General features: G+C 40.3%; 2 protein-coding genes across 9 annotated transcripts in view; both read right to left on the reverse strand.

The window, feature by feature from the left end:
• Nucleotides 1–1,665: 1,665 nt before the first annotated feature.
• On the reverse strand, nt 1,666–9,114 carry KCNE5 (potassium voltage-gated channel subfamily E regulatory subunit 5). Its single transcript, XM_039572238.1, has 2 exons — nt 9,107–9,114; nt 1,666–2,336 (listed from the first exon to the last, which is right to left on the reverse strand). The coding sequence occupies exons 1-2, from the start codon at nt 9,112–9,114 to the stop codon at nt 1,682–1,684; spliced, it is 663 nt and encodes a 220-aa protein (XP_039428172.1). The 3' UTR covers nt 1,666–1,681.
• ACSL4 (acyl-CoA synthetase long chain family member 4) overlaps nt 5,540–27,560 on the reverse strand; it is a 38,684-nt gene continuing 16,663 nt past the window's right edge. For 2 of the 8 annotated variants that reach the window (XM_039571911.1, XM_010407721.4), the window contains exons 2-16: nt 24,783–24,829; nt 21,988–22,503; nt 21,510–21,687; nt 19,669–19,778; nt 19,446–19,584; nt 17,915–18,065; nt 16,657–16,780; nt 15,823–15,894; nt 14,078–14,217; nt 13,474–13,646; nt 13,210–13,284; nt 12,796–12,987; nt 12,179–12,293; nt 11,334–11,491; nt 5,540–9,526 (exon numbers count right to left, since the gene is read on the reverse strand). In XM_039571911.1, the coding sequence (XP_039427845.1) occupies nt 9,369–9,526; nt 11,334–11,491; nt 12,179–12,293; nt 12,796–12,987; nt 13,210–13,284; nt 13,474–13,646; nt 14,078–14,217; nt 15,823–15,894; nt 16,657–16,780; nt 17,915–18,065; nt 19,446–19,584; nt 19,669–19,778; nt 21,510–21,687; nt 21,988–22,338 (2,136 nt within the window). In that variant the 5' untranslated portion in view covers nt 22,339–22,503; nt 24,783–24,829 and the 3' untranslated portion in view covers nt 5,540–9,368. The remainder of the gene's footprint in view (nt 9,527–11,333; nt 11,492–12,178; nt 12,294–12,795; nt 12,988–13,209; nt 13,285–13,473; nt 13,647–14,077; nt 14,218–15,822; nt 15,895–16,656; nt 16,781–17,914; nt 18,066–19,445; nt 19,585–19,668; nt 19,779–21,509; nt 21,688–21,987; nt 22,504–24,782; nt 24,830–27,560) is intronic. The other 6 variants (XM_039571917.1, XM_039571913.1, XM_039571914.1 and 3 more) reach the window with 4 other exon arrangements.

Below are 27,560 nucleotides of genomic sequence, written 5' to 3' on the forward strand. Positions count from 1 at the left end.
TCTGCAGCTGTAAATATTTAAAAAAAAAATATATATATACATATATATATAAAACTTATGACTCTTCAAGAAGTCCAGGTTGAAGTTAGCACTTCCATTTTCCAGAGATACTGTTGGAGTCCTGGCAGATGGAAATAGCTGACTAGAACTTTTACTGTTGTCTAACTGCTTGACAGGAGATTTTAAGAATAGTGTTTGTTGGTTTCTCTGACATCCTTTTCCCACATGATACTACTACATTTTCTTTGCTGAACTAAAGATTTTGCATATGTGTACAGATACAATGCTGGCAGTAGTACTATGGCATATACTCCCATTGAAATTGTTTCTGGAGCTTGAATTTTTTCTCTGCCCCATACTTTTCGATTATTAGAAAGTCTGGGTATTTAGACTGGGTATTTAGACGCAGTTTGGTATTTAAGGATATTTTGTAATTCGGTCTGTGAATATTGCAGTGTTTTTCTGCAGTGACAGCATTGACTTGGTAACTGTCACTCCTTCCCAGGATTTTTTTTTAAAATTCATCACTTCAGGTATTCAGCTTACAATGATGCCACACAAAGTCAGAGATAGCAAGATGCAATTGTTGCCAAATACAAGACAATTGTTTTTCTGTTGGAAAAAAATATTCACGAGTGTTTGGAAATTTAAGTGGATAAAAAAAATCTCCCCTCCTTTGAAGTTAATGTCAAAGCTGCTTTTCCTAGCAGTGTGGTTTGGATAAAATGCAAATGGTAATTTGGATTGTGTAGTGCAGAATTCCTAGTGACAGCATTTGTTCCTTGGAATTGTTCATTAATCTTTATCTGAAAAAACCTCACTCCAAACCCAAACCAAGAAGGCACAGACTACTGACATGGCTAAACATTAACATCTAAAACAACCTCTGCCAGCCCCACTTTCTCTGTAGAAAGCATATGCTGTACATTGGTTTAATTGCAAGGTTTAACTTGTAGAAAGGTACTCTTGGAATCACACATTTCTCTGTGTGTAAGGATGTTTTTGATGGCTTTAGAAGTTTCCATGTATCATCAAAGCCACAGTACTGGTGCTTTTTTCTAAGCTCTTTTTGTTTCAAGAAGTGGTCCATGTAAGCCAAACCCATCTTACTTTAACAGAACGAGACCTCACCCTTTCCAGCCCATGACACAGCTGTCAATGCTCCAGAGTGACAGAAAGGAGCATCCTACAACAATGGACCTGCTTGTGATTCCATGAAATGCTGCCCCAATCAACAGCATTGAGGTCAGATAACAAGGTGTAATAAAAACAGATTTTAAAGGAAAAGGTGTTAAACTAAGACCTAAAGATGATTGATGAGAGAGGTCTCTGTGCATAAGTAATCACAGAATGGTTTTTGTTGGAAGGCACCTCAAAGTTCATCTAGTTCCAGCGCCCTGCCATGGGCAGGGATGCCACCCATTAGATCAGGTTGTCCCGGACCATGTCCTTGAACACTTCCAGGGATGGGGCATTCAAAACGTCTCAGGGCAACCTGTTCTAGTGCTTCACCATGCTCACATTAAAGAATTTCTTCCTAACAGTTAAACTAAATTTCTCCTCTTTCAGTTTAAAACCGTTCCTCTTTGACCTATCACCTGCCCGTGAAAAAACTCACTGTCCCTCCTTTTTATAATCCCCACTGTAAGTACTGAAGGGCCGCAGTACGTAATGCAGGTATTTATTGTAGAAGAGCAATACAAATGGATCCAAAGAGTTGAAGAATAGCTCTCACCGCATGACAAGTCTTGAGCGCCGTACAAGCCACTGTACAAGAACAGAACAATTTCTCATCCACCGCAGTCGCTCGCTGTCCGCAGTCCCCAGGTGGGAGGGCAGCAGAAGCGCTGCCGCAGCCGGACGGACCCTTCCTGTTGCCGAGCGCCGGCCGCCGCTCCCGCCGCGCTCCCCGGCGCTGCCCCTCGGCGGGGCCGCCCTGCTCGGCCGCCTGTGCCGGGCCGCCGGGGCCGCAGTCCCGCTCCGTGTACAGGTGGGACGGGTCGTGCTTGGGCTCCAGCTTCCGCGAGCGGGTCTCCGCCGGGATGAGCGCCCCGGCCCGGCAGCCGCAGAAGATGATGATGAGCAGGATGTAGAGCGAGCCGCCCGCCCCCGCGCTGGTGTTGCCGGCGCGCCGCAGCTCCCGCAGCACCGCCCCGAGCAGCGCCGGCAGCCGCCGCGCCCCGCTGCGCTTCACGGTGGCACCGGCACCGCGCGGCGGAGCCCCCCGGGCACAGCCCCGACAGCGCCGAGGCTCCCGCTGCCAGGGAGCGGACAAGAGCTGAGGAGAACCTCCACGGCGCTCAGAGCGGTGCGACCTGACATCGCTTGTCAGGCTCCTTGAATGAGAGATGCGACATATTTAATGCTTAGGAAAATGCAGCTCTGCCAAAATAAAGGCAGGAAGGAGCTGATTCTAGTCACAGAATCACAGAATGGTTTGGGTTGGAAGGGACCTTGAAGCTCATCTCCTTCCAACCCCTTGCCATGGGCAGGGACACCTTCCACTAGACAAGATTGCTCCAAGCCCCACCCAAACTGGCCTTGAACACTTCAGGGATGGGGCATCCACAGCTTCTCTGGCCAAGCTGTGCCAGGGCCTCACCACCCTCCCAGTAATTAATTTCTTCCTAATATCTAATCCAAATCTCTCCTGCAGGAGAACAGCACCCAGCTGAGAAAACGAGAGCAGTTGAATAGCAAAGGCCCTGGGCAGGCTCCCAGAGCAGGTTTGCTGTTGAGGGGCACGTAGAGAAAAGCAAGGAGGTTTGGAAGGAACCGTGGTGGGGTATTGGAGCTGGAGCAGCAGCAGCTGTGGCAGTCAGATACCCAGAGGCAGAATTAATTGGGGTCACTAAAACAATTGGTAATCAATCAGCTGCAGAGGGTCTTTTCCTTAATCAGAAAGGCCTGGAAAGACCGGAATGTTACCAGGTGAGTTCTGGGTGGTTCCCAGTCTGGCTGTGCTGGAGAGGGTCCTGAGGCTGCAACAGACAGGTGAGTTTTCTTCATATTTTTTTTTCCCCTGACAAAGCTCTGTCCCCATAGTTAAGGGTTTTTTGAAATCCTGTGAATGCTCTGAGGGTCTCAGATTTTTCCCTGCTCCCAGGTTGTTTATCTGGTAACTAATTTCAGCTGTCATTATTCATATGGGTGAGTGTGGCAGTTGCATGTGTTAGAGATTCACAATCTTGCCAGCATTTAGAGTAGTTTTTATCTTGTGCAGCTTCCTTGCTCCTTCCCAGGAGGTGGCTTGGGCTGATCATTGTGGTCTATTCTATTTTCCTCTCATTTTTTTCAGGGGAAAAGACGTATTTTAACAGCAGACCAGAATGAGTACCCATTTGGAAAGGCAAAATGCTGCCCCACAATCACGGCACAGTGGAATTTACACTCTCTAGGACATGAGTTAGAGGTTGCTGTCTAGTCAGGAAGACAGGGGGGTTTTAGGCATATAGGTGGTGTTTTTCACTTGAGTCCTACAATTCATGTCTCTTAAGTGAAGTTTTTGACTCTGATACATTGCAGACATCTTGCATTTTCCTTGTCTACAGGTGACCTTAAGAAAGTGTACTGGTGGCTGGACATGGAAATAAAATAGAAAGTACAACAGATCATAGTTTTTACCACAGTTAGAAGGGCTGAATATCGATTTAAAATCTCAAGAGAGCCAAACCCCAGAGTCTGATGAATATCTCTTCACTCCGGACTAAGTTTTAGTTTGCTTTTCTGTGGTATGTTTTTTGTTGGCATGAACAATTTTCTTGGTATCGTTCCTCTGAAAGTAAGGAATCTGCTTGCCAGCAAATGCTCAGAATGAGCTGCATGTAGGTTAAAACTGATCCAGACTGACTCATTAGAAATTCAGCTTGCGTTGAGGGGTAGTGTTTGTTTGCAGAGCTCCTGGAGAAGTCACTGTCATCACCTGTGCATTTCCCCTCCTCACAGCAATACAGTTCTTGTGCTACTGCAAGTGTTCAGAGCTGAGGTCCAGGTTTTAAAAATAACAACAGGAAAAAAAGTCCCAAGGTGAGAGTTGTCCCATTACATAAGAGGCAGGGATGTTCTGGGCTGGAGGTAAGGGATTTGGGAAGTTATTGCCATAAGCTGTGTAGGGAGGTGGGACAGGTGTTCTGTTTTGAACATGGGGGCAGAGGGGCCCTGGTTTAATGAGCCTGATTAAATGCCATAGAAATGGGCTCTTTGGGAGAGGTTGTGTTTGCTTTGACGTGAAAGACACAAAGTAAAGCAGGGCGAGCAAGTATAGAGAACAGTGATCCATTCTTCATGTTCACTCCCTGGGGGAGCACCATAAGTAATAAGCTGATTTATATCTAGCAGGAAAAGTTTAGGTTCGTTGTTTAAAACAATTAAAAACCCCAGAAACAACTTCCAGGGCTGGAACAACATGTGGCCTGAAGTCATAATTTCAATTGATCTGTTAGAAGTAGTCCAGTACTGTTTCAAATTGAAGTATCTTTTCTGTGTTTTAAAAAAGTAAAACTTATATGACACCTTCTTGCTTTAGCATTTTAATGATAGGAGGTCATGTCTTGGGGTGATGGGCACTCCTGCTCAGGGTCTGGATGCTCAGAAATAACACAGATAACACAGAGGTGGCGGGCAAACTTCTATATTTGGAGAAATGTAAGGGTAAATCCAGAAATAAGCAGGTGTAGCAAACACATAGTGACCTGTAGCATCTCTGGTAGTGTTCATCACTAACCAGGTTACTGGGGTTTCAAAATGGGAGAATAAGGGGAAAACTCAACAGTTTGTGCCATGTTTTTGGTTGTGGTTACATTTTTTGTTTGGTTTTTGTGCTTTAAAAGAGTACATGAAGTCTCTGAGGATCAGACACTGTGCCCAGAGCTCTGTTTGTTCAAATTAATTAGTACTGGTCTAATGTTAAGGCTACATGCTTCCAACCAAAGACAATTTTGGGTAAATTACCTGTGATAATCAGCTTCATTAGAACACTTTATCAATATAGAATGGGTTTCATTTTCTTCAAAATGTGTCTCTCCCCAATAAAGGTGTAGCAAGATTCAACCTATTACAGCACCCAGCAGCAAAGCAATAGTGCAAACATCACCCCATTTCTGTTAGAACTCATTCAAATTAAATTATGTGAAAATGATGGGCTAAGTACAAATGTATATTTAGTGTAGTCAGCCCAGGTCCTCTGTGGCTGATGTACTCCTATCATACTATAAAGCAATCACTAATCTATTTTGCAGCAGCACTGAGTTTGCTGGAAATGTGTTTTATTAATCCAGGTAAGTTCACACAGTTTTACTCTGTGTATTGTTTGCAATTCCACGTAACCAGTGACTGCAAGTTTTGCTGATTGCATGTTGTAGCTCACCTTTGTACTGTCTTAGGCAAAAAAAGCACCAGATTTGTTTAAGTTTCAAGTGCATAAATTTTAGCCTTCAAAAAGGAAATTAAGAACCAAAAAAAAAAAACCAAAACCACCACAAACAAAAATAACCAAAAGGAAAAAAAGCCAAGGTACAAACAAAAACTCCAAAACACCAAACCCAAATACATAATGAGAATTTATTGCAGACCAACACTAATTTATTGTTAGAATACAACATAGTTATTTGAAGCTATTGTTCTGAGATGGGGGAGATTGGTCTTTTTTTTTTTTTTTTGCTACTGAAAATGAGTGACCCACATTCTGAACTGGTGCTCTGTTCCTTTTATAGCTTGCCAGTGTGCTGGGAATTGCAGCTTGTGCTGGGGGAGCTGGCAGGCAGCGCCCTGAGTGTTGGGCTCTGAGTGTTGTCGAGGGCACTGCGACTGCATGGGGTAGTCAAACATCACCTCAGCTGCTCCTAAGGGAGTAACTCCTTGCTCTCCCTGTTTAGACTCTTTTTTTCCCCTTTCAAGCCATTTAATGACATCTGCCTGTTACTGGCAGCATTCCTGTTGTGTTATGTGCAGGACCAGTCCCTGCCTGCCCCACCCACAGCTCTGGGCCAAGGCTGTTCCTCAAAGGCTTTGTTGAACTGTCATTGACTCTCAGGCTCTGAAGACTTTCAGTGGCAGAGATCTTGGGCAACTACTTCAGTATTTAGTAAGGAATTGCTTTAAAATCCTGTGTTTCTTTTAAAATACCATATCATCCATGTCACTTTGTGCAAACTTACACCCTGTTCTTCCTCCTTCCCTGTGGCCTTTCTTTGTGCCATTTTAAGGGTAACTGTGCATGGAGTTGAAGGTTAATTGTCTCAAGGCATGTGCCATTCCTCCTCAGGCCAGCTCAACAACTCTGATCTTCCTTCACAGCTGAAGCTTTCTCCTCCTACTGTTGTGGTAGTTACACTCTGGCTTTCTTCAGACACACCATGTCTTTTGAGGTAGGGGGCCTAAATACAATCTTGCACCAGGGTATGCCCAAACTGGATTTTGTTTCTCTTTGAACTTGTTTCTCAGTCTTAACAAGGATGATTTAAAATTCTCAACCTGCTTTTTGAAGAACTTGTATCTACTTTGAGCATTCTAGAACCCTCAGCAGTACATGAACCTTCTCCCTCACACTTTACTCCCATACTGTATGGCCTTTCAGCCCAGCACAAGATAAAAGTGTCTGTAACATCTGTACCTATCACATAATGATTTTGAAGTGATTTACTATCCCTTCATCAGCATCGTCATTCCTTCTTTGTAGTGGCAAGAATTAAACATTCTTGCTCATTCTGTTTCTCCTCCACAAGCTCTGTCACAAAAAGGGTTTAGAATTCTTTAAAACAAAGGATACAGTTCTTACCCAACTGCAAGGTATTTGCAAACAATGCCCACAGCTGAAGGCAGCCTGATGTAATCCTTCCCCTTCTCCAAAAATGCTTGAAAAGCTGATGATGTAGCAAATTCTTTTGCAGTACATCCAGCTTTAGTTCATTCCTTACAAGACGGACCAGGCCCACTGGAGGGTTGGTTTTTATTACCTGTAGCACAGACTCATTGCTGCTGCTTTGGAGCAGTCCTTGTAAGGTAGGCTCAGTTTCAGACAGAATGTGAGGCACAGAACAGGAATGAGAGACAGCTTGTGCAATATAAAGACCTTCCAAAACACAAACTTGTTGAACCATTTAAGTTGTATTCTACTTTTGAAATGTTAACATTGTGGATGTGTGTATATGTATTTTGAAAATAGCGATCCTCAGTCAACCAAGACACAGAAGATAAAATACATTTCATATAAATACATTCATGGCTTAAAAAAAATAGTCTTATAAACTGCTGACAGACTTAAGTGTATCTTTCCTACACCTATTTCACTTTTGTGATGCTAACAGGCTGACTAAAAGCTATTTAATAGCGACCAGTTTTAAAACATGGAAGAATTAGTAACATGGCTCCAGGACCAAGGAATTTTAAAAGTTGCTACTGATATGGGAAGTAGTCCCTGTTGTCAAAAAACAACTGTAGGTATCTTTAAAAAAACTCAAACCAATTTGTTTAGAAAAGCTATTTCCTTGTTTCTTTTTAGTGACTCTTGTAGTTCCATGCACAACTAGATACCATCACCTTTATATACCATATTTTCTTTCTCTCTTTCCCCTCAGGGTTCTTGGAAGGTGAGCTAGCAGTGTTCTGGACTAGCCAGAGAAAATTATGCATGGTGAAGTTTGAAGTTGGTCCCCAGGAGAAGGGATGGTTTACTTGAAGAGTGTAGAGCCATGATTTATTTTTGCCAAAGTCTACTTTAACTGGAAAATAAAAATACATATACATGCAGAAAAGGAAAAACTTGTCCTGAAATTGCAAGCTCGTGTGTTCAAGAGAGGCAATGTACAAAATCTTTTACTTTCTGTACAGTGACAATACCAAATATTTTTTTAACCATCATATACACAACACAAATATTATGAATAGAAATCTATAAATACTTTCAGATGAATTTGCAATATAGAGCAGTTGAGGGCCACAGCTGTACAAAATGTAAGCAACATATATAAAATGATTAAGAAAGTGCAAAGTAGAACAGTATCAAGAGCCTCCACTTTTTACAGCACTTATGGTTCAAGTGTGAAGAGCTGGCAGGGATGCAGGAGCTCAGTTACAATTCAAAAGAAGACAGTACAGGATTCAGCACACAAAATGATGAACTATTATTAAATTGTATCTTCCTCCTTCTTCACATCTATGACTTCCAGTTAATAAGAGAACATTTTTATAATGAATTTCTGTAAAGAGTGATTTGTCCCTTTTTATAAGTTTTCAGGAAACAAAGATTCCCTGGCCACAGACTACTTTTCTGTAAGTAAACCAAGACTAGACAGGGAAACTCCTGTTGGTTTCTGGTTGCCTTGTCATGCTCACCACAGTTATAAGGTGAACGGAAATACCTTCCACAAAGGAATGCAGACATTTAAAACCTGATCCTCTACATTACATCCAGGTACTGTGCCAGTACTCACGTGTATGTGAAGGTCTAGAGAATCAGTGCCTTAAAAACACCACCACCTCTCAAAAAAACCCACCAAAACTGCTCTGAGTTTCAAATCTGTTTAGAGACCACTGCACAATAGTTTCACAGTTGTTTGCCAGTCCAGATGCAAGTTCTGCATTCGGGCACTGATTTCTCATCAGCGTCCCCGGAGCAGTGCAAGTCTTTATTTTCTTTTACACTGTGTCCAGTGGAAAGCTTTGCTTGGATTAAAATACAGTGGCAATTAAAAACCTATTTGGTGAGTTGGAAGTTGAAATAGTTAATTCAATGCTCTTGAGTGAAATTTCTTATAACTTGTTTTTAGAAAGCTTTTCAGTTCACCTTTATTTCAGTAAGTGTACTTTCTATTCTTCTGTAGGCACTGTAAATATTCAAGATATTGATGTGCAGAAGAATCCATCCATTCTCAAGCAGTGCATTATTAATGATCTCTAGCAAGTTCTTGACTACTGCTGTCTTGTTTTTAAATGGAGAAGGGTAGACATTAGATACTCCTTTTCCCTCCTTGCTAAATGTCTCATTATGTAGAAGAATCATCACAATTACATTATTTTTTCCTCTTTGAAATATAGGCCAGACTTCAGCATAAGTTAAAGAGAAGTTGTGAGCAGTCTGAATATGCTAGAGAAACAATAATAAAATTACCTGGTCATACTGCTTCACATAATGATGACTGTCTCAAAACTGGAGATGATCACACAAAACTCTATGAAGACCATCAGTGTCTAATCTGCTAAAAATTAAAAATTTGGACTCTAAGATATTCTGTTCCACTTGATAGAGATTACAGAAACAGTCATCCATTTGGTGTGTTTTTTGAATGTGTGATATCTACAGCATACACAGACATCCAAAGCTGAGGCATGAGAAGGAACCACCTGCACAGCTGCCTGGTCAGCAGAGCTGTTTATTTGCCTCCATACATTCTTTCAATGTCGTTGAGGTAATGGTTTTTCAGTTCTTTCCTTTTCAGCTTAAAAGCGTCTGTTACCAGCCCAGTCTCAGGGGTCCACGGTTCAGGGCTTAACCGGACCTTGATGGGTATTTCAAACCTTTCTAATTTCACTGCGGGGACAAGAACAAAGAACAGCATGACTGTCATTACAAAGCCAAATGAAACACTCATTCATGCTCCCTAAAAATCTGGTCAGCACCCTGTAGCTTGTATAATATGGTGTCCTACTTAATGAAATAACCTTACAGAAGGGCCACAGGCAAATTTCATCCTGTCCCAACACTGAGTGCTGGTTAGTGTGCAAATACTCTAATAACACTCTGTGCTTACAGCTTGTATTGGATGTGACAATGCAAAATCTAAAGCTTGAAACAAATGACTGAGTAGCCTGAAGCTCTGAAACTACTGCCACAATCTACACTGAAAATCTACAGTTGCACTGAAATCTACAGTTTTATCTTTGTTACAGGAATGGAGTAATAATTAGGTTAACTCAGACTAACTGGACATGCTTCATATTGAAATTATAATGAAGTACTTGTACACTTTCCCAGGCTGAATGTTTCTTTCCTGTATTTTTCCTTCCTAAAATTCTGTTTAGAGTTCAAAACAAAGGGATTTCTCTGTATTTTTGTTACAGTAGCCACTTATTTTCCCTTCAGCTGGAAGCAGTGGCTTGGCACATACACAGCCTCATTGCAACCAAGGCTGCTTCTCTCTCTTGCCCAGGAGGGGTGAGCAAGGGAGGAGACATGGAAATGCTTCAGGGGGAAGGGCAGGAGCAGCAGGAACAGCACAGGGAGCTGCTGCATGTGCCCAGTACTGGATGGAGTTTGCTACCAGCTCCTGCACGATGGCTGGGAATGGGATCCACAGACATGGACTTGTAGCTGAATTCCAGCACAGCCTCTGGGGGGGCAGCAGAAGTGGGACCCAGCAGCTCCTCTCTGCCTCTCTGACTTCACCTCTATCAGGATGTGCTGCTGCCTCTCAGATGCGTGCCTGCTCATGATGAAGGTGCATCATGCTCTGCTAACAATGAGAACTACCTCTTTAAAATAGTTTTGAAAAAATGTCACATTAATTAGTTGTATCTCAATAGTAGATTACTATCTAAAAGACAGAAAGAACGTATAAGCAAAGGTTTTAAGTACACAAAGCTATATGGATAGTAATTTGCCCAATTCATGATAAAAAACCCCAGGGATTAAAGTGTTTAAATGCAAGCCTGAAACCTATGGATTGATTTACTTTTTTCAAGACAAGACTTAATAGTGCCTTTCATTCTTGTTTTCTCATTTTCCAAAGGCAGATTCTCCTCTCTGTAGTTCAAGAGAAAGTGCTTAGTGTGTGCTTAAGTCCAGCTTTTACAGCTTCCTTGTATGAGGTGCAACTGCTTTAGAGACTTTTCTTCCCCTGTGAGTTTGTTCATTTTTTTGTCCCATAAAGGATTGATGATACTTTTGATCATTCAGCACCACAGCACAGAGTAGCAGGCTTTTAAGCCTCAACAACCACAAGGACCATGGTTATTCAAAGCTGTAGGGAAAAAAGCTGTATGGGGAAAAAATGCTTTGAAATCTCTTGCTTAACCAGTTTCCTTACCAGCAAATGTCTTGCAACTTTTCTTCCAAACTGACAGCTCTTTTGGACCTTATTTTAACCATATTAGACAAGCAACTTGTCTCTAGAATTTAGTTGAAAAAAACCTTCAGATATTTTTTAAAAAATACAAGCAGTATAGTAATTAATACAACCAATATTATGTAAATTCAATTTCATGTGGTCTTTGCCTTGATCCAAGTATTAAGTCTGGCAGATACAGAAAAACTGGAAGAAGGAGGAGCAGTTAGTGAGGAGAACTGAGTTTTTGCTGGATAAACCCCCATGGCCAGCAGGATGTGCTGTGGTACTTACTCTTGTTTGCCACTTCTTTAATCTCTTGCAGTATTTCTGCTTCTATTGTAGGATTGTTACAAATGTCCACCCAGCTTCCACTGATGCCTTTCTGCTCAGCCAATGCTGTCAGCTTCTTCTGGTTAGGGACCACAAAACTGATCACGTAGGACTGGTCACTACACAGGGTGGCAAGAGAAGGAAGGAAAAAGGGTCCAGTCTAGACTTTCATTTCAGGGTGTAAATTACCTGCTGTTGGACCCACAAATGCCCAGGCCTTTCTGAACTGGAGTTATTCCACCATACAGAATCCTTCTATGCATTAAGTCTTCACACATCTGATGGCTTATCGAGAAGCTATTCGAAGCTGGTTTACAACATCAGGTCTGACAAGAATCTGGCTTTGCTGTTATTTCACTCATGCACATCTCAATTTAGCTCCCCAGCTAGACCTGGGGTTTAGCCAGTTCTCTGCAGTTCCCCCTCACAGAGGGAGAGAGAGGAAAGATTGGAACTATTTCCAAAACTCATTGGAAAGCTTTGGATCAAGTGCAAAGTGTCCAGATTAACTTTTCACTGGTATTCTGACAGAAAGCCAAAACACATCTAATGTAATGATGCCCATTTAGAGAAAGGATGGGATGGAACAGAAGTGTATCTGGATAGGAGGAATGCCAACAGAAAAACAGCCCATTTCTTCAGCTTTTAGGGAATCTGGGAACCTGTGCTACTTCAGACATGCTGTTTGTAACTTGTGCCCTGGTGGAGGGGGTTATTAGAAGGAAACCCTGGAAAACTATAGCTGGATCAGAGCCTGTACTTCATGTTTACTCTAAACAGAGTTTCTAAATTAATACCACTCTTACCTTTTGGCGTAAGCACAGATATTGTCAATTAATGGGCAGTTCTTCAGTGCTGCCTCTACTTTCCCCAGAGATACATATTCTCCTGCTTGTAGCTTTACCAAGTCCTTCTTACGATCTACAAGGCAGGAGAAGGGAAAAAAGGAAAACCTTGTTTCATTTAAACCTTAGCATTTCCACAGACTGATTTGCATACATACCATGTATGTATTTTGTGCTACACCAGATTCTTAATAGACAAGTTCTAAGGCAGCTAATAGCTCCCCAATTTATAAAGACTTCTGTAAAAGAGTGTTACAGCACTGTACTTTCTGTCAACCAGCTTGTAGGAAAGGACTCTGATTTTAAAGCTTTGTAATTAATACAAAAGTTAATCTTGTATTTATTCTTTAAAGTCCATGTGCTAAATTTAGATGATGATAATGTCACAGGAAATGGCATCACTTCCAAAATTTTACTAGAGCTATGAGGACTTTTGGAAGTGTGTTTTACACTGATTCTGTAAGCAGGTAACCTTAAGCAGATTAGCCCAGGCAAAGCCAACAGTTTTAGTAACACGTTTATAATTATGGTTAGTCAGTGTCTTCTAATATATTAAGGTATCAAAAACTGAGGCCTACCTATGATCTGCAGACACCCATCTGGATGAAATTCCCCAATATCTCCTGTACAGAACCATCTCTGACCATTCTCATCAGTGGAAAATTCTTCTGTTGTCTTCTCTTCATTTTTAAAATATCCCATGGAGACGTTGGGTCCGCCAATTATAATTTCTCCTCTAGGATTAGGCTTGTCTTTATTAGTATATCCCCCTGAAAACAACATAGTCCCAAGCAATTATTTTTAAGTCTAAGTATCCTTCTGACAAGAAAATACTTTGAAACTTCAGCTTGAAGTTAAAGCACACTAACTGATGACTACTCATAAAGAACAATTACTTCATATGCTACACCTAGCTAAGCAGATAAGCAAAGATACCAGCTAGGCAGGAGCTAAATTAATTACTCTGAAGTCAAAACAATTACTACTCTCACCTTCTTGCCAGTCTCTCAGTTTTATTTCACAACAAATAAGAGGAGCTCCAACTCTGCCAGTGCTGTAATCAGCAACTTAGGGAGAGAACAAGAAAGAAAAGGAAGGTATTTTGTTATTTGAAGTATGAATAGGGTGTATCTTATCTCAAGTTACTTTACTGTGGAACTACAGTTATTTGGACTTGTTTTTAAAAAAAAATTAAATATCACCAAGCCTCCATACATATCTATATCCCAGCTTATTTCCACCAGTGTTTTAACTACCTTCTGTAATGGTTCCAGCTCCACACGTTTCTGTCAGTCCATAGCCTTGACCAACAGGACAGCAAAAACAGATGTTCATGAATCTTTGTGTTTGAGGTGAGAGTGGTGCTCCTCCAGAAAGCATCATACGGACATTCCCTCCCAGCAGGGCCTTTACTTTTTTAAACAGCAGTCTTGAAAGAAGGCAAAAAGCATTAAAAATTATTCACTTAGCTCATTCTTATATAAAGACACAAACCTTCCTTCCTTCCTATCTGGAACACCTTAAAAATTAACTTATTCACAGATTTTAGTACACAGCAGGGCTAATCCAAACCTGTTGCCTCTTGTGTAACATTTGAAGAGGCAGACTTCCTGTAGCTTAACAAACATTCCAATTTTATCACTTAAAAAAAGCAATGCAATGAAAATGGACCAGTCAGCTGTTTGGAAGATTAGTCATTACCATGAAATATCTTACCCGTTTCCAGTAAGAGCTTGGACTACTTCAGTTACTCATTAGGTGTTATTTGCATGTCAGATGAGAACTGATAGCTCAGAGGATCGTTCTTTTCCACTGTCCTAACAGATCCCAAGGCACACTTGGCCCATGAACTCTACTTACATGTTACACAGAGGTGCATCATATCCTCTCTTGATCTGTTCCAATTTGTAGTCATAGCCTATCTTGAACAGAGTTCTCTGAATATAGTTCATCTCTTGAACTTTACTCATGACATTTTTATAAATTCTGTCCATTATTTCCTACAAAGTGTTAAAAAAAGGAAAATTACCACATGGGATAGATCAGCACGTGTAAATTAAATTCCATGTTCTAAGTACCACCCCCCTGCCCTTTATTCTCCCTTTAAAATGGATAATAAGAGTGTGAATCTTTGCATTGTGGGGTTAGGCAGTGCTTCAGTGCTGTGCTTTTACTGTGTGATCAATGAGCCAATTTATAGACCATCATAGCTTGGAGCTATTTGCACCTGAACCTGTACTTAAACAGGTGACAAACTGATTTAGAAAATTTTAAATTCAAGTTTAACTCAATCTCTTTGCTCAAGGTTGGTATATGCCCCTCAAGATGTGTCATGCTTGGGAGTGCTGATGCTGCACTTATCCACAGCGACTGGTACGTGGAAGGGAATGAACCAAGAGAATTCATTTCACCATTTCCTTTTCCAAGAGTTCTTCAACTTTCAAAGCAACATGGCTGCAGTAGCCCTAATTATCTGACAAAAAGCCACAATTCTGTCACAGACCAGAGATTAATTTCCATTAAAATAATAAGCTTATGGTCACCCAAATACACAGAACCTAAAATACTGTTCAGACTGGTGAAGTATTTAACAGAAGTTTAAAGACTGGCTCCTTCAAGTTTGTTTTGGAGCACAATGCTTTGAAGTATTTATGTGCTTTCTCTCCATGAAATAAATTTAAATGGGTATTTTCCAAAAGGTTAGAGCTCTCAGACATATTAATTATCAGACTGTTAATTATTAAGAAGATGACCAAGCCTCTATATGTGCTTATGATTTTATAAAAAAAAGAATGCAAGTGACTAAACTGATTTTAGAATTCTTAGCTATTCTAAGATTGTGCAGAACAACCAAAACTTACTGTTCCTAAATTAGATTAAATCTTCCTACTCACTCCCTACCACCATGTGGCACCACCTGGTGCTAACAGTTCTATGAGCCACAGATGTGACAGGATCCTAAAGCAGCACCTGTGAAGGCAGCACATGTGGGGAGGGCCTTGGCATCAGAAAGACACAAACATTTGTGGAGTGTGTGGATAGCACCACAGCCTTGTGGAGTGCAGGAGCCTGGTCACTCACAGAGCACTGTAAGCTGCAGAAGCAAGAGGAGTTACAGTCTCCTGAACACTCTTTCCTCTGAGAGGAGGCTAAGCCTGGCCTGCTAACCCTGAGAACAGCAAGAGAGACTCAGCCTCAGTGTTACCTTGACTTGCTAAGTCTGTGACTGAGCCAAATGCCCATATCCTTAACGTGTCCCTCTTGGCCAAAGCCACCCTGCTTTGTCCCTGTGCACAAAGGAGTTTCCAGACTGTGACTGTGTCCTACTGCTGTGTCAGTAGCCCAGTAAAACACCACTTGTAACTACTGAAGCATTTATAGGTTTGGATCAAAAAGGATCTTGGCTTTGGTACAGGCAGACTCTTGTGCTCATCTGCAGCATCAGTACTCAGTTTAATCAATAGCTGGACTGTCTGTATTTGCTCTTTTCCTATTAGTGACAGTTACTTACATGTGAAGAGAAAAATCTGTTAATAAATACATTTTTCTAACATGAAAAAGACAAAACATTTTTTTGCTGGACATATCTGCTTCTGCATACTTACAGGCACAGCTGCCATCAGTGTAGGCTTAAGTACAGTACAGTCTCCTTTGCTTCCCTTCTTAATTTTACTTGACTGTAATACAGAAAAAACATCAAGTTATGAAGCTGAAAACCAAACAGCTCTTGAAAACTAAAGGACTAACAAAAGAAGGAGATATATTAGCATGTAACTTTTTCAAGTATCTTCCCCTGTTCCTGTGTCATTTTCCCCCCATTGTTATGGAAAGGGTAATGATTAGCAACTATTTCAACCAAAATACTCAATCTTTTACAAGTTCACTTTGTTTATCTTTCTCTTACTTCCTCCCTCTAGTACTTGTTTTCTCCTTCATCTTCCTCTGGGAACTTGTTTTGCTTGATGCAAATCTCTCTACCAGCAAAACATGCAGACATATCTATTATGGCTTAATTTACTCTTATTTATCTGAATTGTTACATGGAAAAAGGCAAAGGACTAAATAGAAGATCTGCAATAACTGGATAAAGAACTGATGAAGTGAGATCAAAACTTAAAACCACTTTAAACAGTTCAGCTGATCTATTAAGAACTGTTCTTACCCTATTATCCAGGGGATAACGCTATAGGCATTTATTAGGATTGCTTTTAGATTTCCTAAGTATCATAAAAGCAAAGGTTTTAATACAATTCATATGGCACAACCCACTGCTGCTATTCACCAGTAATGTTAATTTGCATCATTTTCTGAAAAAAATTTACATTTCTGAAGTGTGCCATATACATCAGCATTTCTTTACTGAAGGAGGAAGCTGAGCAATGAGAGCATAGGCTGCAAAAGCTGAAGTTTGCTCCCCACCTTGCTCTGCCAGCCCTCACCTGATCTGAGAGAGTGAGAGGAGAGGAGTAACCGATCCTGCAGCCGTAAGTGATGCAGGAAACTTCTGCTGTCAGTTCTAACACATGGGCCAGAGGTAAATAACCAATGTAAGTGTCCTTGGGTCTGGGAAAAAATAATTAATTAACCATGAGTCACAGGTGGACTGAAAATACCGTACTTAGTTATTACTTTTTCATTGACCCGGATCACAAGTGAGCTTACTCTCCTACACACAAGACAGGGGTGATTTCAACCACAGTATATAAACAAAATGGGGAAAATCTGACCTTACTGATACCAGTATGAATTACAGGATTTGCCTTGTTTTCTCGGAAATTCAGATTCCTTAGTCCTTTACTGCTATTTCTATAGCAATATATACTATATTATATACTGCTATATCTCTTTGTGGGAGGTTTCATTCCAGTTATGAAATCAAGGATGAAATCACTACACTTTGAAATAATGATCAGTGATTTACAAAGCCCTGTCAGTCATCTTCTTCTAGGATACATTACTAGAAAGAGAGCTGATCACTGAAGTACTGACGCTTGTTTCAGGAAGTAATTGCTCAGAGATTTCTCAGCAAGAACCTCAGAGCTGTCACCGAACAGCAGCTTTCAGCACCCAGCCAAAACTGGGTTTATATCCTCTCACAAGAGGAGTCTGGCAACAGGGCTTGTTTCAGCTACTGAATCCTTTGTGAATGCAGGGACAAATACACTTACATGAAAAATTTCCTCAAAACATTAACATGAGGGAATTTGCAGTTGGTTTTAGTGTTGTCAACACAATGTATTACTTTTCTGCTCCTTCAGTGAATTGTACTTGAGCAGATTCTGCAGCATGTGCACCCAAGAGTGATGTCTCCAGGTCATTTAAGTGCTAGGCTCAGACATCTGTGCTTCCTAAACTGATTCTAGCTGCCTGAAAATGTCTAAAAACATTTCCCAAGAGGAATCTCTTATCTAGTAGTATCCTCTGATACCACTCAAAAGTGCAAAAATCCATCACAGACCTGGAGCTAATAATAACAAAAAAAAGCAACAGCATGTGAGAAAAGAGCTAGAAGGGCCTATTTTTCAAACAGGGTAAGTTCACACACACAAGACATTATTTCTTATAAATTAAAGAGTAGTGGCCTCACAATAACATGAAGAAACTTATAACACAATGCCAGCAGCAGACTCTATAAATGTGCACACTTTTGGAGGTTGTTTTAGCTCTCTGTACATGAGACAACAAAGTGTTTCTTACCCCAGTCCAGGTATTCTCTCACACTGTCCTGTCATTCCAGCTATTAAGTTTTTATGCATCATCATCACTCCTTTGGGTCTCCCAGTAGAGCCACTGGTGTACATTACTAAAGCCAAGTCTGTAGGAACAGGCCTGCTTGGCAGAATGCTTGCTACAAAATTCAGGAGAAAAACTGTTATTTATTCTTATCTTCTGTAATTCATCAGGGTGAAAATGTCTGCAATCAGTGTGAAACAGGTGCTTCATGGAAGGCCAGCACAGTGAGCTGCTGCATGGTCAGTGCTGGAGACAGTTTTAAGAGGAAGAGACAGAAGGCCAATTTTGAAAGGAATTATGAGTATCTGAGCATCTACACAATCTGGGTGACACTTTTGTCATTGTGGTTTATAGCTGACTGAAGGAGCCTTCTGAAGACCAAATAAAACTGTCAAAGGCAGCAAAGGGGAGAAATACAGTACTGATGTGTCTTGGGGTGATGTACCAGTACATGATGATAAACAGCAAATCGAGTAAAAAACACCAAAAAACCAACACCCCAAAAAGCTGCAAGTCAGCTTTTCTGTCCATCAGTCTTTCAAAGCCAGGGTTGTAGAGGTAAGATTCCTTTTTTTAACTCCTCCCCCCTCTTTTTTTTTTTATTTTTAAATAAACCTTCCTAAGGCAAGCCGCAGGTTTAGTAGAAAAGCCGTAAGCTTAGAACACTTGACTTCTGATTTTCGTTTTAATCCTCTTTATTCTTAGGATGAAAATCATCCGTTTTCATGGCTTCCACAGTGTCTGCAAAGTAAGCAGGTTTTTTAGGGACAAAGCCCAAGAAAAAACACCTATCAGGGTCACTGCTGGTCTGTGTCAGCACCTCAGGCTGATCAGATAAGCAGCTGTGATAGATGTGTGTTTCCCAAAGCTCCTTTACCAGTTTATCTCCTTCTTTATTCCAGAGAGAGGAGATGTGACTAATTACAGACTGCTGATGTAAGGAGAACCGATCATCAGGGTTGGGTTTTCCTTCCTTAAAGCAGATGTTTACAGTCACTTCTGGTTGCCCAGTGGAGCAAGGAATGTAACTGTTATTCCTGTAGCCTTAAGTGCTTTTTATCTACAGCTAGGTTAAGATAATGAACATTTCCAAGCAGAAAAAAAAAAAAGCTTTAAGTGCTTTCTCCTCTTCTTAGAAAAAATAGTGACAATAAGATAAATTAAAGGTAAGAGTAGCAGAAAATGAAACATTACACCAGCTTCTATTTCATTTCCTAAAAAAGATGGAGTATTAAATTATTCTGGTTATGGTTTAGGTTATGGTTTGGAAGTTAAAAACAAGGTTTTATCCTGACATACATGACACATGAACAAAAGATATAAAACAATTTCTTTGTTTATTTAAAGGGAGCTAGAAGATGAACTGTCAACCTGCCACTCCCTTTGTTGGCAACCTGCATGGGTGGGGGGTTTTCTGCTACACATCCCTCTTAACCCAGGTCTGATTTCACTGCTAACACTGCTTTATTACTCCTCCGTGAAGTGATTCACTTACAGTTTTCTGGTTTGGCTCCCAGCTCTTCTACTGTCTGCATACTATGAATCTCCATGTTTTCAGGGTATTCTGATTTATTAACCGTCTTCTTGTCCACATAAATTATATGTTTCAGACAGGAGACTTGTGGCAGTGCAGTCTACAGAACAGAAATGAAATTTTTAGCAGAGTACCGACTGAACTGTACGGTTGCTTATAGCAGGTGAAGCTGATACTGAATTACCTTAAGTTTGCTCTCAAGGAGTTCCACACTCGTGACCAGATATGCTGCTCCACACTCGTTGAGACCATAGGTCACTGCCTCTTCACCCAGGGTGGCGTACAGAGTGACAACTGTCACAGGGAGGGGAGAGGACACAAAAGAAGGGTTAAAGTAATATTAAATGCAAAAGCTCTTTTTTTAGCTTACTGGAAAGCACTCAATTGGAAAATTTCCAATTTGGAAATAAAACAGCTTTTAATTTTTCCACATCAGAAATTTTATGGCACAAGAGACCTCTGGAACAAGGAGGACAGCTGGACAGGAAGCATGTCTTTACTAAGAGCATGGTCAAACACTGGAATAGGGTTCCTAGAGAGGTGGTTGATGCCACGAGACTGTCACTGTTTAGGAGGCCTTTGAACAATGCTCTAAATAACAGGCTGTAACCTTTAGTCAGCCCTGAAGTGGACAGGCAGTTGGAAGGAACCTAGGTGGTCATCTAAGTCCTCCTGAAATAATCTATTCTGTTCTATAGCAGGAAAGAAACTATCAGAACAAAGAGATGCACCAAAACCCAACAATAATGCACAAAGCAATCCCAGAGTAAGCAACTGAGAGCAGGTGTTCTGCCCCTGAGCTCTCTGCAACTACAACTCGGGTGGAGAGGTGACACTCATTGCAGGGCACCAGCTTACAGCTGGGCACGGCTACAGGCAGCTCTTTCCACACTGTCAGCTACTTTCCTTGCTCCCAGGAAATTAGTGATGGGGGGGGCAAGGCAGAGAATCAGGCTAAGGAATCAGACTGTTTTTCATGCTGCTAGATTATTTTTAACCCAGAATGGCTACAGGAATGCCATTAAGTGCCTCCCAGGCACAATGGAGTTCACCTCTCCCCATCATCTCTCTACTGAAAAAACCCCTTCCTTTAGTATCATTCGCTATCTCAAACTGGAACCTCCAAAGACCATTGAAGGAATTTTAATAGTGCTGTGAAAGAGGGTTCATGCAGAAGAGGCGAAAAGAGTAATGTTATACAACTATTTCTTATTGCCTTTCAAAGTATAGGGATTCAGACCAAATTAACTATCCTCTCCTACTTCAGTAGCAAGATCATCTCTTCCACTACTGCCCCTGAACACTCTGCACACTCTGCTGGATGAGCTGCCCCTCGTACAGGCAGCTCCTGCTGGTGCTGGGAGAAAAAGAGACAGCCCAGTGCAAGCAGAAACACAAGACAGCAAAAAAATGGGCTGTGGGTCACAATGTGTTGTGTGCAAAATGGGCACTGGAGTGCTCGGTAACCTCTGCAGCTCACCAAGGAGTCTGCATGAAATCCCATTAGAGATTTCTGACAGCTTGAATTTAAAGAAAGAAAAACCATACATAATTGTAATGAACTTGAGCAGCTTACAAATGTCACCAAAACAGACTATCTCATGATTTTGTTTACCATTCTTCTCATAACCATTTCATCTTTTGGATGTATAAGTCAGGATACAGTCAGAAAATACTATAAAAACATCCCACATTTTGGGGGGAGAAATGCAACTACTGACATCTTCAGAGTATTTAAAATGACCTGAATAGTAAGTGTACTATTCTGTCATTTTGACATCTAGAACATTACTACTATAAAATCTTAAAAAACAGTTTCATAAATATGAGCAAGTTAATTTTAGGGATCTCCACAATGCCTAGAACAGATTGAAAACTTCTAAGAATCAGACAATCAGCAGAGAAAGTTTATGAAATTCTTACACCTCCAATGACAAGACTGGCAGAGTCAAAATACTTAACAGCCATATCTGTGCTGAGAAATGGTTCCAAAATACACTAGAAGTAACAAAGTTGAGCACTCACGAGGGAAGTTGTACTTAAAGCAGGTTAGAGCTACAATCATCCATTCAGCTCGGGTCTCACAGAATATGACAACAGTACTTTTCGGGGTTAGTCCCAGGGCAGTCAGTCCATTCCCCAAGCGAGTAATTTTCTCATTTACTTCTTCATAGGATAACCATCTGTAAGTTCCTAAAATTAACTGGAGAGGGAAAACAATGCATGACAAGAAGCTTCTGGTACAGCTCTACCAGCTGATGTGAGTTGGTGCATAACAGCATAAGCATGCACACTGCCATTCATTAAAAAATTGCTTTCATTTTTTTGAAGTAGAATAAATAGAGCATCCTGTATATTCTGTTGCTCCTGAACTACCATAAAATGAATGGTTTATTAGATGATTACTGAGGAAGAGCTCTAAAGGGATGTGCGTTGTTGAGGCAAAATACAAAGCAGCTCAAAACCAAGTATTAAGAGTTAAATAAAAAATTGTAAGTTTTACCTTTTTGAATACTTTTCCATTTGGTTGCATTTCATTTTCTTCACTCAGTATTTCCCTAGTTCCAAGACAATCCTTCTTCCCAAACTTTGCTAAAGCATGGTCAAAGAGCTTGTCCAGTGTGTCAGCTCCAGGGATGTTTATGTTTGCTAGAGAGTCCAGGTGAGTGACAGAGCGGTAGGGGCTCCCAGGCTTGTCCGAGATGGGTTTAGCTTTTAACCGCTTTGCCATAGCCTTTTTCTTCTTGGCGTTGGTAAGAAAATACCAGGGAATAAATACCAGCACACTGTACAACCAGATCAACAAGTACACAGGCAGCAAGAGAATGGCACACACTTCTAGCCTAAGTTTCATTGTGGGTATTTAAAAAAGAACCTCTCTCATGGAGTTCTGAAGCAGCAAGAGCAAAGCAGCAGCACAGAGTGGTATAGGGAGAAGCAACAGTAGGTGAAGCTTAGGTAGTGCTGATTCAGAGCAGCTGCAAAATTTTAATAACCTTTGAGAGCCAACAGTGGACACCTGCGGGCGAAGACCAGTGCCAAGCAGAGAGCAGGAAAAAAAAAAAGAAAAAATAATTAGATTAGTAATATTACAGTCAGTGCATTAGTTTTAGTCTTTCTAAGAGCTCACTTCAAAAGCATCACTGCACAATAGAGCAGTGAACTGCTCCGGGGATGAAAGAGGATGAATCTTTTCCATACTTGTTTCTTGCATCCACAAATATTTACTTTTCACAGACTTTTCCCCGCTATCTCTGTTTGGATAGTCCAGGGCTGTTGAGATGAAGTCTGTCCTTCACAACATAATATTGTGTTTAAGCTACTTGAGTAATGACACAATTGTGTAATTATGGGAAAGGTCAACGCTTGTTTTCCCACTAAATATTTGTCCTACAGAGAAAAGGTACAGCAGATTGCTTTACTGCTTTTCAGAATATTCTATCAACTTCTATTCAGATTAAAAATGTATCTTGATATACTGAAAAATAGTATATAGACTCAAAGTCTACATGCTGTAATCTAAAACTATATGATATTCCAAAACTGCTTTATTAACTTTGCCCCAGTAACTGCACTTTTAATCTTCTACTTTTCAACTACAAATGTCAGACTCTTGGAAAGGGATTATGCAGATCTGCTTTTCCCATTTCAAAAACTACTTCAATACATGCATTTCAAACTCCAAGTATGGAAAACTGAATAAAATTGGACTAATTTAAGTCAATTTAAAATAAAGCACAATTTGGCAAGATTTTGTCAGAATGTCAGAGATCTTTTCTCATTAAGGAGAACTGGGCCTGAATAAGGACTCATGGTGAGTGGGAGAAAAACAAAACCATCATAGCGAACCCCACTTATGGCCAGCCCACTGGCCTGGGACCAGTCTGCACTCACATGTGAGAGACGTGGGTGGTTATCTTTACCTGGCTGCTGTGCAAACACAGCTTAACACATCACCCATGCTGCCACAGTGGGAAAAATAAAAGGCAGAGGTGCATTAACCAAGAGCAGAACCTCAGACAGGCAGGGGAGCCAGTGACGCTGACACTCATCAGAGCCCAGGCTGTCATGGACACAGTCTGATAAACAGAATGGATGAGAATAGGGAAATCCTAAGGGCTTCATCAAGAATTAAAAGAACGTGGGCACACCTCAAAATACACCTTTATTAATATATTTACCACCCTCAGGTGATGAAGGAGGCTACAATTAACATTTCAGGTTAAACAAGACAACTGCTACTAACAGCATAACAGGTTGGTGGGTTTTTTAATGAGAATTCCAACATATGCAGTTGTGTTGTAGCCAGTATCAACAGCTTTAATGTATGTAAGACTGAGAGATCTGCAGATATTTAAAACAACATGACCACCACATTAATTTCTGTAATTACAACTACACAATAAAATTACTATTGAATGATAGTATAATAAACTAAACTAAACTCAGACTTGTATGGATGAAAGTATTCTGCATATTTCTTTATATAAAAAAAATGAATGCTACATTCTTTTCAAAATGTACATGTTTAGTCTGCTCTGGTGAACCTCACCATCATCAACCTCAGCAGAAAAGAGATCAGTTTACTTCCCAAAGCTCCAGTTCTCTAAAATCAAAGATTATTGGTTTATAATACAAATCTTGTATGATACTTTCATTCCAGTTAATTCAGTGCTCCAAACACAGCAGTTGAGCTTGTATTTCAAACATAAGCCAGCCATGGCTCTAAGACACTGTAAAGAAACATCAGGGCACACCCATGGTTACATAAAATGCTACAGGTTAAAATAAACCCCAGGGTTTATAAAATAAACCCTCTGGCTGCTCCTCACCTTCCAACAATGAGCATATGACCAGGCACAGTGACTTGGATAAAAAGCAGAGTTGTTGGACTGCAGCGAACTATTTAACATAATGAGACAGTACTACAGCTTTTCTGTGGGCTGAGTAGGAGCTTGTTCAGAAGTGGTCCTACTGTGAAACACTACAAGTCTAATAATCAAGAACTGGCTAATTTACGAAGGGAGGAGAGGAAGGTTGCCTTCCTTTCATTTTGGAATTTCAGGTTAATTTGAAATACTTTAAAAAGTGTTTATAAAAACAGAACACTTAGCTAATTTGTACATATTTGTAGTAATTTAAAAGAGAATCACATTTCTATCCTAAAAAAAATCAGTTGCAATTCTTAAAAGACATCAGTCAGAAAAACTTAGTGAGTCCCAAAAAGACAACCTTGGCTTTTTCCTTTGAACATGCTCATGCAAAACCTGACACACACACACACACAGAGGTACTTACAAGGGATCTGACAGTGACGACTGAGGTTTTTTCAGTGTTGATGAGATCTATAGTGAAACAGAAAAAAGAACATATTGGAGTTTGGGATGTTTTTTGCCTGGCAGAAAGGAGCAATCTTTAGAACTTCCGCCCTACTGCTCCTAAAAAGCACAGGCTATGAATTCAGACAGAGGTGCAACACAACCCATACAAGGGAGAGCAATTACATTACTGGAAAAGATTAAGCTTCCAAACTACACTGGACAGACAAGACATGAAGCCACCAAAAAGGAGCTTAATTTTTATGTGACACTACTCCTTCCCTTCTCTATTTAAACATGTTCTGAATAAAATTATGAACAGAAGCTTAATGTATTTTAATTACCAAAAAACCCCAAAAAGACAAGGAAGACTTTCACATTGCATGTAGTCCATTCTTCTAACTCAAGGCAGAAACAAGAAGCCCTCTGTCACTCTTGATAGATGAGTATCAGTAGAAACACAAACTCAGGACTACCCATGGCACACACTACCCCAGGACATGAAGTGGATATGGGGTATTGAGGTAAGAGACGAGTTTCCAGAACAAAAGCATGTTTATAGAGGCAGTGAGGTCTCACTGATCCCATGACCAGTGCAACAGAAGATGGCTCTGTGTAACTGCAGAGATAAGGCTCCAAGAAGTCTACTGCAGAAAACTTTAACTGACATTTAACCTAGTTATATTTTAATACCCTTCCCCATAAGTCTAAGATTTTAATCAGTTTTTACAGACTGAAACCAAGTTAGATGTCCCTTGCAAAATTCTCCTACAAGGATTTTCTCTTGAAATATAAAGAAGAGGTGCTAGAATGTTTTTAGTGTTACTGGCACTTGCATGTGGCTGTATAAGATTTTGATCCATTGCAGGATCAACCCAAACTTGTGCTAAATAAATATTTATCATATCTTAAATATACTGCATATAACAGACTGACATACTCAACATGCAAAAGTACCTCCACACCAGTTGTATTCAGTCAGAAGCCAAACTTAGCTATTCAAATTAAACCTTATGCCTTCAACCTCCTACTTAATTAGACTTTAAGAGAAAGCATAAGATGCAATGTTCACATCAATGCACCATCAAGGACACTTCAAGGTAAAACAACTACATATTACTAAGTGTTAACAGTTATGTTTTCCATAAATTTCCTCATTCCCTACAAATAAAATTTAGCACTCATGAAAAATTTCACAGTAACAAGATAAAACTGTTATTTAACACCAGAATATTTAGAATATATATTATTTTCTATTGGTTTACAAAGCTCATTATTTCTCTTGAGTGTTGAATAGAACTAGACTGTTTAGATGCTTATCTAGCTATTTTAGAAACAGCAGAGCTTCCAGTTCTTGATGCAGGAAATGCATGTTCCCAGAAAGAGCAGTGTGCATCAGGGATGACTACAAGAAAAAACCAAACCAAACAAAAATAATGTTGTTTCTCTCCTAGATAGCTGGTTTTCAGCATCTCCAAAGGATTTTCCTCAAGTGAAGCAGTTTCTATCAATTTTGAAATGGTCTGGAGTTCATTTAACATTTGCAGTGACATGTTCCAGTGTTCATACTGGAAACCTCACTCATGAGGTAATGTTTTCCTTACAGCTGTTATATGCTGGGGGTTTACAAAAATTCTATAGTCCAAGCTTACTCCTGACTGACACTGTACTTTATGGGCTGCCACAGATGGAAGAGATGTTATCTGAGTATAATCTTTTATATCCTTAATTGAAAGTTTTAGACAGATATACAACACTCTACTCCTGGCCTGTAGCCAGGGCCACAGAACAGAGTCTGAAATCAAAGCACACATTCTAGAACAGAAGAGACATTCGTCTCTTCCTAATTTAACCCAAATCTAAGAAACAACTGGCAATTATATTTTTTTAATATTGAAAAATAGCTTTTAAGTAGTCACTAATGCTTATGGGAGTAAGAGCAAAAGTGTGTATGGGGAACAGAGAGAGGGTTTATGCCTCTGGAAGTGACTATTCTTAGAGGAGGAAATGCCCTAATCTTCTCTGCATTTGACTCTCCAAACTGAACAGAATCAACTTACTCAGCATTTACACACACCACTAGAATTTTTAAGTGTAACTCAAAATCTAAAGAAGTACCTGTAGCTAGAAATTTCATTCTATGCAGTTTAATGTTAATAAGGCACCAAATTATTATCTTCACTAGGAAAGGCTTTAATTAGCCCAAGCCCAAAACATTCCAAAGGCTTAATAGTGAAAGTATATGAACAACATTGTTTATTATCCTTCTTCTGGTGTTAAAAAGCTTGTCAGGGATCCAATTTACTACAGAATAACATGATTAGAAGAAAACACAACTTCTTTTTCTGTCTGCTCCAAACACTGTGCTAGGAAAGTCATTTAGTAAGAAAGATGACGTTAGAGAGGAAAAGGGTTGTGTTCTAGTTTGTGAAGAAAACTGGAATCTGCAAAGCAGGTTGTTTTTAGTTTAAAAGCAACACCAAAGGAAGTCTGGTTCCTCTGCACCAGAGCCCTTGCCAACTTCAAATGGAGACACAATTCTGGCTTTAGTGTAAGTGCTCAGGCCTGACTCTTGTCAGGAAGTTCTGAAATCTTCCAAAACAACCCAGTATGAGTAAGTAGCAACTGTCTCTAGAATTTCTCAAGCATGCAGGCAGATCCAAACACTTTGGAAACCCCAGTGAGCATTCAGGATTTGTAACTGGAAAAGTGGTTTTACACAGTAAAAAAAAAAAAATGAGTTGACCTGAGTAAGTAT

This window comes from Corvus cornix, chromosome 4A (genome assembly GCF_000738735.6).
Source record: "Corvus cornix cornix isolate S_Up_H32 chromosome 4A, ASM73873v5, whole genome shotgun sequence".
Lineage (NCBI taxonomy): Eukaryota > Metazoa > Chordata > Aves > Passeriformes > Corvidae > Corvus > Corvus cornix.